General features: G+C 39.3%; 1 protein-coding gene across 6 annotated transcripts in view; it reads left to right on the forward strand.

Moving 5' to 3' along the window:
* ARFGEF1 (ARF guanine nucleotide exchange factor 1) overlaps positions 1-17,010 on the forward strand; it is a 104,538-nt gene that overhangs the window by 41,018 nt on the left and 46,510 nt on the right. For 5 of the 6 annotated variants that reach the window (XM_074146188.1, XM_074146187.1, XM_074146190.1 and 2 more), the window contains exons 4-9: positions 393-539; positions 9,005-9,184; positions 11,169-11,442; positions 11,971-12,084; positions 12,739-12,911; positions 14,042-14,175. In XM_074146188.1, coding sequence (XP_074002289.1) covers positions 393-539; positions 9,005-9,184; positions 11,169-11,442; positions 11,971-12,084; positions 12,739-12,911; positions 14,042-14,175 — 1,022 coding nt within the window. Of the gene's footprint in view, positions 1-392; positions 540-9,004; positions 9,185-11,168; positions 11,443-11,970; positions 12,085-12,738; positions 12,918-14,041; positions 14,176-17,010 lie in introns of all 6 variants that reach the window. The other variant, XM_074146186.1, reaches the window with a different exon arrangement.

Here is a 17,010-nt window from a genome sequence, read left to right on the forward strand (position 1 = left end):
ACTTAAAACCAGAAAGCTAGCCAGTAGCTTAAATAGAAAGCATTTGCAGCTGGTTTAGCTGGTATTGAAAGCATTCGTGCACTAAGTATGAAGACTTGTGCGATGTGAGTTAGTTTTTAGAATCCTTTTTGTTTTAAAACGTTAACTGATGAACAAAAGCTTTAATGTTAAGCTTGTGGACACACTTTGTATTGCAGTTGCTGAGTGAAAATTGAATAAATCTGGAGGACATTTAAAAAAAAAAAAACCCTTGATGTTTTATGGGACTTGGGGTAAAATGTACTGGTTTAATTATTCTGTGCAAGTTAGAGCTGTCAAGTGAATTTAATTATTTTAACAAAAAGCTGACTTTTTTTTAAGCTTTTTAATGTGGTTTTTTTTCTCCTTTCCAGAAACTTATAGCATACGGGCACTTGACAGGGAATGCTCCAGACAGTACAGCTCCAGGCAAAAAATTAATTGATAGAATTATTGAGACAATATGTGGCTGCTTTCAAGGCCCTCAAACAGACGAAGGGGTTCAGCTACAAATAATAAAGGTAATACAATTAATACTTCAGTATTTATGGGGGTGACAGCAGAAAGGCATTCGTGGCCTCAGAGTTCTAAAACAAGAGTGTTTAATTTGTAGATGTGATTGTAATTTAAAAATGTTTTCTTGATCCTGTTTGAGATGGAAGCTCCCTTTCTTACGCTCCTTTCCCTCCTGTCTCCCGTGGCAATTTGAGTGAATTCATGGTTGTGACCTGCAGTCCTGTGCACAGACCGCTGGGTGAAATTTCATTCACAACAGACCTGTGGAGCTCTCTAATTGCGAGGAATTACTCTCAAATATTCCTGCACGCCCGGTGGGGAAGGTGGTAATTAAGTGGTGGATTTTAAAAAAAAAAAACATTTGGAATTATTTTATGAAACACAGTTAGACCTGGCAGCCAGGCGTTACCATGGCAGCTTTGTGCTGCTCTGTCACAGACTTTCGCTTGAAGGAGTTTCAGGGTTTCTTTCCGTGGTTTATATAAACCTGTCATGAGGAGTTTGTGCAAATAAGTATTTCTGGGTAACCTCAGCAGTTTTCTGATTGCACCCATTAATTATGGGTATTCATGATGGGAAATTATTACGCCAACTAATAGAAGTTAGCCACCTAGTGGAAATACCATACCGTACTCCTCTAACACCGGTCTTCGAATGGTTGTGATGATGAGCAGTAGTGAAAAACACAATTAAAGTTAGTTAAGAGGAATGGGGTGTTTGTTGCCTCGTCTTCTTGTATCTATGTGTCATGAGGTGCTGACATTTCTTGCAGATTGTATTAGTTTTACGGCAAAGAAGGTAGTTTGTTCTCCTACTCGTATTTGTCACTCAAATCTTCCTTTTTCTTGACACCCCACTTCTCCAGCAGATAGTTGTTACAAATGTTGGTTTATACTGCTGTTGTCTAGATTTGTTGAGTTGTTTTGCCCAAGCATTTAAGACATTTTTCATCTTGGAAAGGGAAATTGTTGCTGATTTAAATTTTCAGTGGCCAAAACCATTATATGTCCCTCTCGCTGCGATACCTTCTCTCCGAGAGCTTTCTTATTCTGGTCATTTCAGCCCTTGGGCAAGATGTTAAAAAGAGAACCTCCTGCCCGAAAAAGGGGTATCCGTGAGCTGAAATTCCTTCTGTCCAAGAAAATAGTCGAGAAAGTAAATTATTCAACAATTGTAAAATGCATTAAGTGTGTAAATTCATTTAGTGCTTTCTTTTTTTGACTGTTCAGACTTAGCTAATTGCCATGTTAGAATGCCTGGGAATGTGGAGAGTACTCTTTTGACTTTGACTCTGTTTGTCCAGTACACCGGACACTACTAAAAGCATCAAAATTAGAAATAATCTTAGCAAAGACCAGAACTTTTGACTTCCTTGTGGGGAATAATGAAACTGCCAAGTCTCTTAAGCTTCATAACTCTTCAGTTCTGGGCTGAGCGTGAACCCCACTTCTCCAGTATGATTTGAAGGATGAATCTCCTATCAAGAGAACCTTGATCACTCAGATGCCTTCCTCCCTGGAGGGTTATCTGGGTTCTGCACACAGAATGGACAGCCCTTACGTAGGGTGCTGCCCCCAGTCTCAGATCTGGGAGCTGGTGTTGGGTAAGAGTTCGCACCCAGTGCTGTTTGCTGGTTACTAGATGGCTTCCAGTGGTGGAGTCACCACCGTAAGCGAGTTCCCAACAACCGGCACCGCCAAGGCAATAATCTTACTGAGATCGAGGAGTGTAATTTGTTTCTTTTTAGGTATCCAGTCTTAGAAGTATGTCTGGTGGTTGGTGGCCAGTTTAACTCTTCTGCCCTATTTCTGCTTGCATGTTCTCATCTCAGTAATCCCCTTGTTCTTCATCTGCAGACTCCGTGATGAACCAGATGGGAAAATTGCCCTTTTCCTTCCTGCCTCCCTCCCTCTTGTACTTTAGTTTGATTTGGTGTAATTTGGATGGGAAGCCACGCAAATTCTTCTTCAGTTCCTCTTGTGGGGATTGCTGGGGCAGAAAGCAAGCAAGTAATTAGGCTACTGCTGCCATTGAAAATTGTTTATTCAACTTATGTTTGAAACTGCTTCTTTTGATTGAAGAGAAGAGAAGGCTCCGGGGAGACCTACAGGAGAGATGGGGAGGGACTCTTTATCAGGGAGGGGAGCCACAGGACAAGGGATAATGTTTTTAAATTGAAAGAGGGAAGATTTAGATTAAATACTAGAAAGAAGTTCTTTCCTGTGAGGATGGTGAGACACTGGAACAGGTTGCCCAGAGAAGCTGTGGCTGCCCCATCCCTGGAGGGGTTCAAGGCCAGGCTGGATGGGGCTTTGAGCAACGTGGTCTGGTGGGAGGTGTCCCTGCCCATGGCAGGGGGGTTGGAACTGAATGATCTTTAAGGTCCCTTCCAACTCTTGACTGTTCTATGATTCCATGATTTTTGCCTTCGGGCTTGCTCTGTGAGGGCTACTATGGCATTTGTGGTCTGTGCGTCCAAACTTCTGTTGACACCTGCAGAGGTTTAGTTGAAGTTCTGTTCCCATTTCTATTTGGCCTTTTTGCTCCTGAATAGGAATGGGACCATGAGATCAACTGTTTATCTAACTAATCCTGAGGAATAAGGAGACAAAACTTTTATGAAAACAGATTCTAAATTGAGAAGACCCTTATGGAACTTTTTCAGTTCCATATCCTGTTGTGTTTCAGTAGTGTGGAGTGCTATCTTAGTAACTTAATTATCTACAGTACCATGTAGTCGTGTGGTTATTTTTTCCTTAAAAAAGATTGTAGAAAGCTCAACTCCTCCTGCTGAGATTAAATGATCTGTGGATTATGGAATGATTTGGGAATTGAAATAATGATGCAGGAGGTTTTATATTTAGGCTTTCATCTTAAGTCAATGTCTGGGAATGGTTACTTAACCTGAAAGTGCTGTCCTATCAGTTTGGAATTTTGTTTTTTGAGAGAAGGTTTTCAGAGTTGGATGTGAAATACTTCTGTTTTGCAAAATATGTATCTGTTTAATTCCATACTATATTCCAGCTCACTGTGAACATCTAACTTCCCAGGGATTAACTAAAACTTTATATTCTTAAGTAACTTATATTCTTTATATTCTCTTCCACAGGAGAAACTGGAACATAGTTTTGTTCTTTCTGCAGTCACCACAGTAATAATCTTTCAGTGTGTTTCAGGGTTCTTTCAAGACCACGTGCTTGTGACTAGGGATTATTTTTTCTTAAAATGGATTTAAGTAGGAAAAAAATACTAGTTTTAATCAAATATTAAGTGTTAACTAATGATTCATTATTACTGAAATCAGGTGTTGAATCTAGTATATGACACGATTTAAATCACTGTCTTGAATGTGAAATCATGCTGTAAGCAAACACTATATTTTTCTGTTTTTCATACCTTTACAGTGTATTTCTATAGGTATTCAAAGTTGGTAACCTAAGTTAGGTAAACTTAAGTCTTTTAAAGCTGTGATAAATGTATACCACAAATGACTGAATAATTTAGAAATGGTAAAAAGCAGGAGATACCCTTAATCACTTGCTCACAAATAAGATGTTGCTTGGAGGAGTATGTTACTGCATTCTATATTGGGTTTTTTGGTGTCACTCGTATTGAAAAATGATTTATCAGTGAAAGTTATTTGATGTATTTTTTGTTTTGTGGTTTAAGGACTTAAGACTCCTGTGTTTTCCCAAAAGTCAGTCTGTAGTAACACATTATTTTGTGATAAGTTAATTGGGACTTGAAGTTGACTTTAAGAAAAAAAAAATATTAAAAATAACCCTATAGCTCTTCTCAAAGAAAAATGGAATTATGTGGTTCCAGTAGCTAATCCACTAGAGAGAGGCGTTGCCACTGTCTCAGGCAACAGAATTATGAGTATTTTACCCAAGTAAGCCTGTGCTGAACAGAGGACAGCTGTACTGTCATAAGTCTTACGAAGATAAAATGATCAGAGTTGGCTGAGAGGAAGAAAAAAATTACTCTGAGTTGAAAAGTTGGCTTCCTGGCAAGTCTGCGTGTAGGTGCATCTGCCTCTTGGGCAGACCTTTTCCTGGCTGTAGGTGCTTTATTTCACTGTAACCATTCTGTTCCTGCAGAATATTCAGTGTGAGAAGAGCGAAAAGTTTACAGGTACAGGTAGTTGCTGGATATTTCTAGTAGAGAATTAATGTTAATTTAGTTACATTTGTTTTGCCTCACAAATTGTGGTGCTTCCTGTACTGTTCTAATACATTCATTTTACATAATCGGAAATTCACTAAATAAGCAAACATGCTCCAGGCTAAAAGAAAAAAATAGTATGGATATCATACAAAGATATGATAATCTGTAACTCAGGAAACGATCCTGAAGATTATTCTCATTTCCCAAACCGATCTGGTGGTTGTTCATAAAAATGAATAAGCTTTATTTTTAGTAACTAGGTAAAGGCACGGGACAACAGGGTTTTTCTCAAATACAGAACAATAGGTGTGGACTGGAAGGAAAGCCTAAGGAAACAGTCTCACAGGCAGGATGATAGCCAGGAGTTCCAGCACGGGGAAAACTTGATGGCTGCTGGTATTTTTGTAGGCTTTGTGACAGAGAAAACTTGTGTGGAAGGACCTGAAGTGCAATGAGGTAGTGCTAATTATGTTTTTACAAAAGTTTCCTTCTGTGCCTAAAAAACAGCAAAGGGGAGGTGTCCAGAAAAGTAGGCTTTTTTATTTAATCATCTCTCCTTAGCTCACAGTGAAGATACTGGATGAAAACAGATGACCTAAGTGTGAGCAGAGGGAGTGGGAACTCAACTGCAAGAAGCCTTGAGCAGCAAATCTTCAGCTTGGTAGAAGAGAGCACCCTAATGCTGTGACTCAATAGTTGTCAGAGCCGAAGCAGTACTTTGCTGTTCTCAGCTCTGCAGAGAGGCATTTTCCTGTCCAGGCTTTGCTCCCAGACATTGTCCTATCCCATCCCTTGGCCTGGCCAGCATTTCGTGCTCTGAATCACAGAATCGCAGAATGATATGGGGTTGGAAGGGACCTCTGGAGATCATCTAGTCCAACCCCCTGCCAGAGCAGGTCCACCCAGAGCAGGTCCCACAGGAACGTGTCCAGGCGGGTTTGGAATGTCTCCAGAGACGGAGACTCTACCACCTCTCTGGGCAGCCTCTTCCAGGGCTCTGCCACCCTCACAGGAAGGAAGTTCCTCCTCATGTTGAGATGGAACTTCCTGTATTCAAGTTTGTGCCCGTTACCTCTTGTCCTGTCCCTGGGCACCACTGAAAAGAGACTGGCCCCATGCTCCTGACACCCACCCTTTAAGTATTTATAGGCGTTGATCAGACCCCCCCTCAGTCTTCTCTTCTCCAGACTGAAAAGACCCAAGTCCCTCAGCCTTTAACTAAATAAACTAAAATAACTTTTAAAAGAAACAAACAAAAACCCGAACACCAGAAAAGCCAATGTAGGGGGTTTTTTTGTTCTGTTTTAATTGTATTAATGTGTTGCCATTAAAATAGCACAAGTGACTTCGTGCCCCAGAGCTGTTGGAAGTAAGCATTAAGAGCATGTGGCTGGAAGGAAAGCAGAGCTTTTGGTGTCCCACCTCTCAAGGACGTGTATTGCTGTGTGGCAGTTAGAGATTTTGTGTAATCCTGCTTAACTGGGAACTGTTGCTGAGGTGGTTGTTGTCTTCTCATCTCTGTTTCCCCCTGCTTCCTCCTTGCGTTGTGCCTAGTAGCTGCTTGGCCACCGAATAAGGTTGGGGAGTAATCTGACAAAAACTGCTAAAAGAGAGGAAGGGATGGATTAGTTGTGTAACATCTGAGTTTACAAGGGATTCACAGAATCATAGAATCGCCTGGGTTGGAAGGGGCCTTTCAGATCATTGAGTCCAACCATCAACCTAACACTGACAAAAACCATCACTAAACCATGTCTCTAAGCACCGTGTCCACCCATCTTCTGAATGCCTCCAGGGATGGTGACTCCACCACTTCCCCGGGCAGCCCATTCCAATGCTTGATAACCCTTTCCATGTAAAAATTGTTCCTAATATCGAATCTGAACCTCCCCTGGCACAACTTGAGGCCATTTCCTCTTGTCCCATCGCCTGTTCCTTGGGAGAAGAGACCGACCCCCCCTGGCTACACCCTCCTTTCAGGGAGTTGGAGAGAGCGAGAATGTCTCCCCTCAGCCTCCTTTTCTCCAGGCTGAACACCCCCAGCTCCCTCGGCCGCTCCTCACAAGGCTTGTTCTCCAGACCCCTCACCAGCTCTGTTGCCCTTCTCTGGACACACTCCAGCACCTCGATGTCAGAGGAGCAGAACCACCGCTCCTCATTGTAACCTGTCGTTTCTAGGGTTGGTTGCCAGCCCAGTCATGGTAATGATCTACTCACTTATCATAGAATCATAGAATCATCCAGGTTGGAAGAGACCCTTAGGATCATCGAGTCCAACCATCTACTCTACACTACAAAGTTCTCCCCTATATCATATCCCCCGACACCACATCTAAACGGCTCTTAAACACATCCAGGGATGGTGACTCAACCCCCTCCCTGGGCAGCCTGTTCCAATGCCCGACCACTCTTTCTGTGAAAAATTCTTTCCTGATGTTCAGTTTAAACCTACCCTGTTGGAGCTTGAAGCCGTTCCCTCTCGTTCTGTCATTAATTACCTGTGCGAAGAGACCAGCACCAACCTCTCTACAGTGTCCTTTCAAGTAGTTGTAGAGAGTGATGAGGTCTCCCCTCAGCCTCCTCTTCCTCAAACTAAACAGTCCCAGCTCCTTCAACCGCTCTTCATATGATTTGTTTTCCAGAATACAGAATGATACAGAACGATGTGATGTTGTTTAGGTCATGCCATCAAACTGAGCTCTAAATGGAAGCTGCTGAGAGGGAAGGATGTTGTCAGAAAATAATTGTAAAATACTTCCTCTCTCCTGTTTGTTCTCATGTTTCTGCCTAATTGTAGTAGTAGAGGAGGAGAAATGGCATTGAAACATGAAGCGAGCATGACTAACAGCCTGAGGATGGCTCTAAATTGGAAGGAATATGAAAGATATTAGCAAAAGATCAAAGTTACTATACATGTTTGTAAACTGATAAGCATTTTTAGTCAGTAGAGTTCCTTGTCTCTAGTGGCTGAGGAGAAAAGAAACCCAAAGAAGTGACTGTCAGGACCTCTGTAGCCGAGTTGAACTCTTTAAAGTTAGATAACTGCAAGGAGTTGCCCTCCTGGAAAGACTGTTTTCTCAGTCCGCGTAGAAGATGTAATTATTCAGTGAATTTGGATTAATACGGATTATCTAGGAGTAGAATTCAAGTCTCTTAAGCAGCTGCTCAGTGAGGTGGGTCTTTGATTTTCTTCCTCCTCTTAAACTGCACAGTGTTTTATAGAGGGTTATATATAGAGGGTTTATATATACTCTTTGTCCGTTTGTTCGTGCCATGTGTGGACAGAGGTGCTGACAGTGTCAGTAAGAGAAATGAGGCATGGTTTGATGAGTAAATTACACAACACTTAAAATAACTTTTGGTTTTAACTGTGATAAACTTAAAAAAGTATGAGCTTTCCAGCGCTTCCAGTTCTTTCTTGCTTACTGTAAACATCTCATTAAATCATGAACTCTGTCAAAGTCTTTAATGCGTAAAATTCCCTGTTTTCTTCTACTGGAGTGCAATGATTAGTGTAAACATGTTTGTTCTATTGTGGACCAAGCTCTTTCCCTTTCCTTCCACTCTCCAACATGCACCTCTGACAATGTCTTCACACCCTGTCCTCAGCTTTCACCTGCTTCTATTTCTGCTCTTTAATCCAGCGTGCCTCTATTTCTCAGAATTCTGAGATAATGTGTTCCTTACTTCTGAGTCACCTGATCTTTTAGAGGCTTATTTGCCTTTTTATTTTTTTTTTAGTAAAAAGAAGCAGATACTAGCTCAAGTGGAAAGAAAGAAATCAATCTCTACAGAGAGGGCAACGCAGTATTCTAGCATCCACCCAAAGAGTGTTTAGAAAGGGTAGTTGTCCCACTTATACCTGCCTAATCTCATACTCAGTCTTTGTTCTTCTTTACATTTATTTGTAAAACAACTTTTGGACCCTTTGGATTGCTTTCCAGATTTTAACAGGTAGTCTGTTGTTTGTGTTTTGTGTCTAGAAAATTCTAGGATGACTTTTATTAAGTACCTGTCTGATAACTCCATTGGTTACTTCTTGCTGCTATATGCTATGAAACGTGTATTTCCTAGGTATGTTGATTAAAAACACTCTCAATTTAATATAACTGGTATGTGTGTATGGTGTTCTGATACGGCTACAAGACTGCATGGGAAAACTTAATTAAACTGCAGTTCAAGATAAGAACTTCGTTATATTTTAAATGTATAAATTTTGATATTTATTCATTTACAAACTATTTGACAAGAAAAGTTTTGACTGTAAAATATACATATATATGTGTGTTTGTTTTTTGTTCAGGCTTTACTCACTGCAGTAACATCTCAACACATAGAAATCCACGAAGGAACAGTGCTACAGGCTGTAAGAACATGTTACAATATCTATCTAGCAAGCAAAAATCTCATCAATCAAACCACAGCCAAGGCCACTCTAACACAAATGCTGAATGTCATTTTTGCACGTATGGAAAATCAAGCCGTGAGTATCTCAGTATCTTTATATAGAAACTAGCTCTGAAAAGCAGATTGAGAGATTTGTTTTGTCATAATAATTAAAGCTTTTTGGCTCTCCTACCTTATTTACTTTGGGGAAAAAAGAAAAAAGAAACTGATATCTTACGTTGTTCTTTTTCTGGTTTGCACTCTGAAATAGGTGTGAAATGTATTTTTGGGAGTGGTATATAGGATTTAAACTTCTCATACTGGTCCTCTGTATTTAATGGATGAATTCTGCTTCAGTTTCTATTGTCAGGAGATGCCAGGCTACCTGTGTAAGAGCGCGTATGGAATACATCAATGTTTGTGAAATGCTCCATTGCTGCTGTTACGATAAACACACAGTTCATGGTGTTTACGAAGAACTAATTCATGATCAAAACAAAGCAAAAAAACCCCACCCAAAACAAAAAAAAGACCCAACCTTTACAGTCATGTAATCACTTACATTTTTTAACATTCTAATGTGTAGTGGTGACTAACAGATACTTCCATGTCACTGAAATTGCTGTTGTGAGTTGTGAGGAGGGACCCCAGCGTATGCCCTGAGCCTTCTACTGCTGATAGTAAAGATCAATTAGGCAAAGTAATTGCCCTAATTCCTATTAAAAAAAACCCACCAGAACTCAAACCCCAAACAAAGAAAGAAGCAGATGCCCAAATTTGAGATCTGGTTGAATTCCTAGCTACTTCTAGAAGTAATTCTGCTGTATTATTACAAACTCTTAAGTTTTCTCTAAGAAGGCGTAGTACTTTCTTACTTTCCTCTCAGAAGCAGCTGCATCGGGACGTGGTGCCATTACAGTCGATGGTTTATGAGACATCATATTTATGATAACTCATGGCAAAAGCCATGCAATACTTGAGTGCTTTGAGAAATCTGTGCAGTTACTGTCCTTCTAAGCAACTTAATAGAGAAGATTATTACTATTATTCTACAAAGGAAGTCTTAATTTCTTGCCAAATTACAAATCTCATCTTTATGCAAGTTGATAACCAGTTCTGCTTGTTTTACTCCCCTGGGACAGTTATTTTAATATGATGGCTAACAAATGCTAGAAGGAATTATTTGAGCTCTTCGGGGATCTGTAGCACCCCAAAAGATGCAGCATAGGAAGCTTCTAGGGAAAGAGTAAAGGGCTGAGATCACAGTAGCTGAAAGAAAAGTAGAGAAAGTTCCCAAACTTTTGGTAAACGCTAGGCTCTGCAGGGATAGAAGCATCACCTCACAGGACACTCTGCTTTGGTTTCACTTTAATGCCTGTTGTCCTCATCCATTAGACAAGTTACAGAAATCCTTCCCTTTTTGGAGATTACGGATCAAGAAACCACAAAACTAAAATAGTCCCTGTCTCACAGTTTTAGGTATGATGGTTTCTTCCTGAGGATCGACCTTCTGTATTGTTTTGGAAGTGCTGCTCTTTTCAGTGTTAACTCCTGGTTTTGGGTATTCCTCTGGATGTTCAGTCAGTTTCCTATTTTATTTTGGGGTTTTTTTTTTTCAGTCTTTCCCTTCCTACCACATGTTTGTAGGATAACAGAACACTTGTAAGTTCTCCAATGTTTTTCTCTTTGTGAGAGCTTTCAAAAAGGAAAAAAAACCTGCCTTGATGTTTTTCCTTGCGGTCCTTGTATATCGTCACACTTACTGGATGAACTTCCTTATAGACGGCTCTTGGTCTATACTATGTGTAATTTAGTCCCCCTCTTCCACAGTGAAGGTACAGTGAAGTGTAATGTGCATAGTTGGGAAGCAGCCCTCTTGTAAAGGTTTATCCCGTGATATTAAAATTATTTATAATAATACAAAGGATGTGTTTACTTAAACTGTTACAGCTTTATGAAGGCACTGTGTAAGCAGAGACAATAGAGATTTCATGTTTATAAAATGATGTATGCAGTATGTATACAGCTCATTGTTTTGTTTTGATAGTGATATTCTTGTGCGATTGGAAATGTTTTTGTAGCTTCAGGAAGCCAAACAGATGGAAAAGGAAAGACACAGGCAGCAGCATCATCTACAGCAGTCTCCAGTAAGCCATCATGAGCCTGAGTCACCTCCATTGAGACATATTCCAACACAGGCTGATCAGCTCTCCAAAGAGCACGAGAGAGAGCTCGACCACAGCACGAACGACGTGGACAAGAACCTTCAAGAAGACATAGAGGCAGAAAATGGATCTGATATTTCCAGTGCTGAAAATGAACAGACGGAAGCCGACCAAGCCACAGCAGCAGAAAGTAATCAGTGTGTATTTCTGTTTCATGGAGGGAGGGAAAAGGTCTGTAAAAAGAAAGGCTTGAGGATTGTCATTTTTCCCCCTCTCTTGCAAATCTGCAGTCAGGCATGTATTTTCAAACAGTTGACTAACGCAAAATGCCTGTTGTCCTCGTTACCACTGTTAAACTTTATCACGAGTATCCTAGTCACTGTAGCAAAGATTCCTCTTTGCACCTATGCAATATTGTGAAAGCTTTTGAGAATACTGTCTGAAAACCGGTAAGTTTTCAGTGTTTAATGGATGTGAAAATACACAATTGATGTCTTTTGTTGGCATAGGCCTGTGGATTAATTAGCATTTACAGGTTAAACATGAGAATGCTTACATTCTGCAAACACTAAAGCATCCAAACATGACTTTTTTTTTAAACATATATTCTCCTATTAATAGATTACTAATTGAATTTTTAAATATTAAATGCAAGTAAAATGGCTCCTTAATTTGAGTTTCTCATTAATGCTTGTTTGGGTTTGTTTTTTTTCTAAAGGTCTTTCTAAAGCTGATGGAGGAGCGTACGATGGTGAAAGCAATGAGTGTGAAGAGAAGGCGCAAGAAATTGTTGAAAGTATTGTGCAGGAGATGGTGAACATAGTAGTTGGAGGTATTAACATCTGTCTAGGCAACAGTGACTGCAGTCTGAATCTTGACATTAAGAATTATTTAACACTTTTGAATATTTAACTAAAATAGGTCATTATTTAAATAACACTTCAACGCTGAAGAAAACATGTTTGATCTTAGCTGTGTATTATTTGACAATAAAATGGACACGATTTTATGCATTAGTTTATCTAATTGGGGAGAATATACTAATTACCTTGGAGAGAAAAGAACTAATGTTCTTTATAAATATAAAGTCTTACTCCTTTTTTTTCTGCTTAGTTTCCACATAAACTCTTCACAAATGGGCCTGTGTCTGAAGGTGCAATGTAGCCCTACATTTTTCAGTTTGTTAGAAAATCTATATCAAATCAATGACTTCCCCCTCCCAATACTTTTTGGAAACTTGGTAGAATGGTGAACCTAAAAATGTAAAGTTTTAAGTCTTTTTTTTAATTGTAATTTTCATTAGTTGGAATTAAGAATATTTGGAATTTTTTTATTTATATGATGCCATGTAGATTCTGCCTTAAGCTCCTCCTTACGCTACTTTGCTTATGATTGTTTTAGTGTTTAAACGTTAGATTTAGAAGCTCTCTATAATTTGCATTCTTACGTAACATTTGTTTGTAATTTTTTACATCTTTTCTGATAGATGTGGAAGGGACTGCTGAAAGTGCAAGTGGTGATGGCACAATTGTAACATTAGAGGATGGCAGTGACAGTGAAAACATTCAGGCAAATGGAATTCCAGGGACTCCAATTTCTGTTGCTTATACACCATCTTTACCTGATGACAGATTATCTGTCTCTTCCAACGATACTCAGGTACAGGCAGTTATAAAGTAGGAAATACTGAAAAAAGTAATATGTTTTAAGTGTTGCCCAACACTTGTGCAGAGAGCGTTTAATATAATTCCATAAAATACATTACTGGGATGAATTTCAAATACTAAGTCATGTTCTAAGCATTATTCTTTTTTAATGCACTATTTAAATTAATTTTTTGTAAGTAAATTTTGCATGCGAGGCCTTTTTTATCTTAGCATATTTTTATCTGCCCCATAGAGTACACTGTTCCAAGATTGGAGAATTCAGTTTCCTGTTTTTTGAAGTGCTCCTGGGAAACTATAAAATTGGCATTCAATATATAGAGTGAAGAATATAGGCAATTATAGACATACTTGTATAGTATCAGGGCGCTCTTTTCAAATGATAAATAGAAATTTCAAGTCTATAGCATGATGTTCTGCAGTGATTTCAGATAAAAAGTTTCATGTCTGAGAGGATTTGATTTTCATTGACAAAAAGATGTGAAAATACACTCCTCCTGTTGTATCAGCTGTCAGCATGTGTGCACTATCAACTGACAGAGGGTATCTGCTGTTGAAATGTACTGAGTAGTTGGGTTTGGAAATAGCAGATTTTAAGCTTAAAAAGCTATAGTCACATGTGCCACACAAATAGAAGGTTAATCTTAAACGTTGCTTATATAAGGAACAACAATACAGAATTGCAAGAAGTTGGTCATAGGGTTGATGATTGTACCATAGAAATTTTACCAAATGTGTCTTGCCACAGATACGTAACTACTTGCATTCTATTAAAATGTCGAGTTTTTTGTGGTTTTTTTAAAACTATTTATCTACTGAAATTGTCTGAAGGCAATTCACTGCAAGTTACTTAACTTAAACTTGACACGCCTAATTTCATGACAGTCTTTAATTAATTCAGACTTTTTAGTGAGAGGGTAATTATTATCTTTTTTAGTGAGCTTGTTCATTTTAACTGGACTGCAGAATATTTTGTTTTGTTTTAATTTAGTCTTGAGACCGTAAAGCTATAGTGAATTGGTTATATTTGTATAATATGTTAACTTCTTGTTGCTAGGAGGTGGGGATTTCCCTACACACCCTGCTAATGCAAAATGGAATACTGAAATATGTTAACTTCTTTAGGAATCTGGAAATTCTTCAGGACCTACCCCTGGTGCTAAGTTTTCCCACATTTTACAAAAGGATGCCTTCCTTGTATTCAGGTCACTGTGTAAACTCTCCATGAAGCCCCTGTCAGATGGACCGCCAGATCCAAAGTAAGTAGAATTAAGAGTTCTCGTCACGAATATTTTCTATTTTAAAATAAAGATAAATTATTTAAATATTTTCAAGAGTCCTCAGTTATTGAGAAAATAATGGTATGGTAAAAAGAACCTAGAAACTTTGAAAAGTACTTTTATGTTTTAATACTTCTTGTGTGTGTTAAATGAAATCAACTGCTGCTGCCCACCTACCTGTGTAGAAGTTTCCAAGGTCTTCAGTTATTTTTGGTCTCAGCTAATGTTGCTCTGCTTTTAAGTAATTACCTTGGTTATAGCCCTTGCTGTTTACGCCCCAAAATTTCTTACATCTCTTGCATATTGGATATCCAGTACCCAGCTCTACTTCATCTTAATACAAGCTCCTGACTTTGAGCTGACACTGGTTATGATAAATTCAAATACGGTGTTCCATTCTTTTGCTCAGGTTGGACACTTTCGACAAGCTCCGTAAGCAAAACACAGATGTTTTGAAAACAAAGGTTTTATTTGGCTGTTTTGGAAATCCTGTCTTGTGACTGAAGATACCATCTTTTCAATTTGACTTAGAGAATTGTTTGTTGTAAAACAACAAAAAAAATATTCTCCTCTATAGCTGGGTGCCGGTATTAATTAGTTCTGAGTGTTGGCGAAGAACTTTGCTTTTTCTGATCTTGGGTAGAATTTATATGCATCTTGTTTTGCACATTAGGAACAGTTGGTAATAATTTTCTAAGATGGATGCTTTTTTGTTATTAAGATATTAAAACTCTAGTATGATTTCTGATGACGGTCAAAGGTCCAGTATTCTTCAAAATAAAATCAACTTCACTGTTCCAAGGTCTAACTTTTAAAGCAGGTAACTTTAAGGCAGTTTAATCACTGATAATTTGAAAAATTATGAAATTAAATTATTTTAAATTAAATTATTAAATTTTAATTTAATCACTGATGTATGTCATGGTTTTAATAAGTTGAGAAAAAAATGTAATAGGGTTTTGAAGTGTCGGTCTAGAACCATTTTCAAATAGTGACCTGGTGATGCACTATGGAAAGTCAGGATATACCAGAATGAAAATGAACATGAGCCAGCAGTGTGCCCAGGTGGCCAAAAAGGCCAACAGCATCCTGGCCTGTATCAGGAATAGCGTGGTGAGTAGGACCCGAGAAGTGATTGTCCCCCTGTACTCGGCACTGGTGAGACCCCACCTCGAGTACTGTGTCCAGTTTTGGGCCCCCTACCACAAGAAGGACATTGAGGTGCTGGAGCAGGTCCAGAGAAGGGCAACGAAGCTGGTGAGGGGTCTGGAGAATAAGTCTTACGAGGAGAGGCTGAGGGAGCTGGGGTTGTTCAGTCTGGGGAAGAGGAGACTGAGGGGAGACCTTATCGCTCTCTACAACTCCCTGAAAGGAGGCTGTAGAGAGGCGGGGGTCGGTCTCTTCTCCCAAGTTACAGATGATAGGACAAGGGGCAATGGCTTCAAGTTACGCCAGGGGAGGTTCAGGTTAGATATTAGGAAATATTTCTTTACTGAAAGGGTTGTCAGACATTGGAATGGGCTGCCCAGGAAAGTGGTTGAGGCACCATCCCTGGAGGTATTCAAGAGAGGAGTTGACATGGTGCTCAGGGATATGGATTAGTGTTGGGTGGTGTTTTGTGTGTGTTTTTTTGTTTGGTTTTTTTTTTTGTTGGGTTTGGTGGTTAGTGGTGGTGGTTTTTTTTTTGTTTGTTTGTTTGTTTGTTTGTTTAATCGGTTGGACTAGATGATCTTAAAAGGTCCCTTCCAACCTAGGTGATTCTGTGATTCTGTGAAAACAGAAGCACGAGGTTTTTCCTCACTATTTTTGAGAATTTGTGTTGCAGGAAATGCCATGAAAAAAATCCTGTGGGTTTAGTCAGTTCTCTGAGACTAAGACTGTCCATTTATTGAAGGCTTCAATGGATTAACTCCCTCTGGAAGAGCAGTAATAGCTATTGAGGCGCTTGGAGCATCTCACACATGGAGTCCTTGATGTTGGTATTGGAGCTGATTAAGCTCTTTATATGGAACAGATTGGAGGAAACGGCATTTAGGGCAACAAGAATTAGCTGCAAAGGCATTTGAAGACATCCTGTGTTTGGAGAAGCGCCTGGAATTTATCGGTGGTTCTGAGGCATCAGTAGCTTTTTGAACTATTACAAACATGCTGTAATTGGAAGAGGAGGCGTAGGGTATCCACAGCATTTTTAAAAAAGTTTTATCTGCCTCTTTATGTGAAATAAGCTATGAAGTCTTTAATGAAAATAGTTTTAAATTTTAGACTGGACACAGAGCTTTAAGCCTGAGATCAAAGTTATGCTTCCTGGGAACCTGCTTAATGTCTTTATCTCCTTTTTCCCTGGAATAAAGTACGATGGGGGAGAAATGTCTTGAATGTTCATTTATTACATTTTAATCCTTAAACTTGTTTTAAATTAAGTGGACTTCGCACATCATAGAGAATGGGTAAGGCCAGCAGGTTAGGACTTCAGTTACGAGCTGACACTTGCTGGGAGTAGGCAATATTTAATATTTTATTTATGATTGAACTTCTCTTCATATTTAAACCCTTACTTTTCCTAGCGCAGTTTAGTCTGGGTGTGTGGTGTCTGCACACTTGATAGAAAATGATGCAAAAATCAAGCCTTTTGCATCCAAGGCGATTGTTAGGTTGGGTTCTGTACAACTGTGCAGTGTCTGGGCTCTGCTGTATGAAAAATTTCCTGTCATTGTTCCTTGTGTTTCATAACTGGCCTGTCAGTGGGTGGTGGCTCGATGAAAGCTGTGGAATGGCTTCTTGGAAAAGCCATTTGTGTCTATACGTGCTCTTCAG

The sequence above is a fragment of the Numenius arquata genome, chromosome 4 (genome assembly GCF_964106895.1).
Source record: "Numenius arquata chromosome 4, bNumArq3.hap1.1, whole genome shotgun sequence".
NCBI lineage: Eukaryota > Metazoa > Chordata > Aves > Charadriiformes > Scolopacidae > Numenius > Numenius arquata.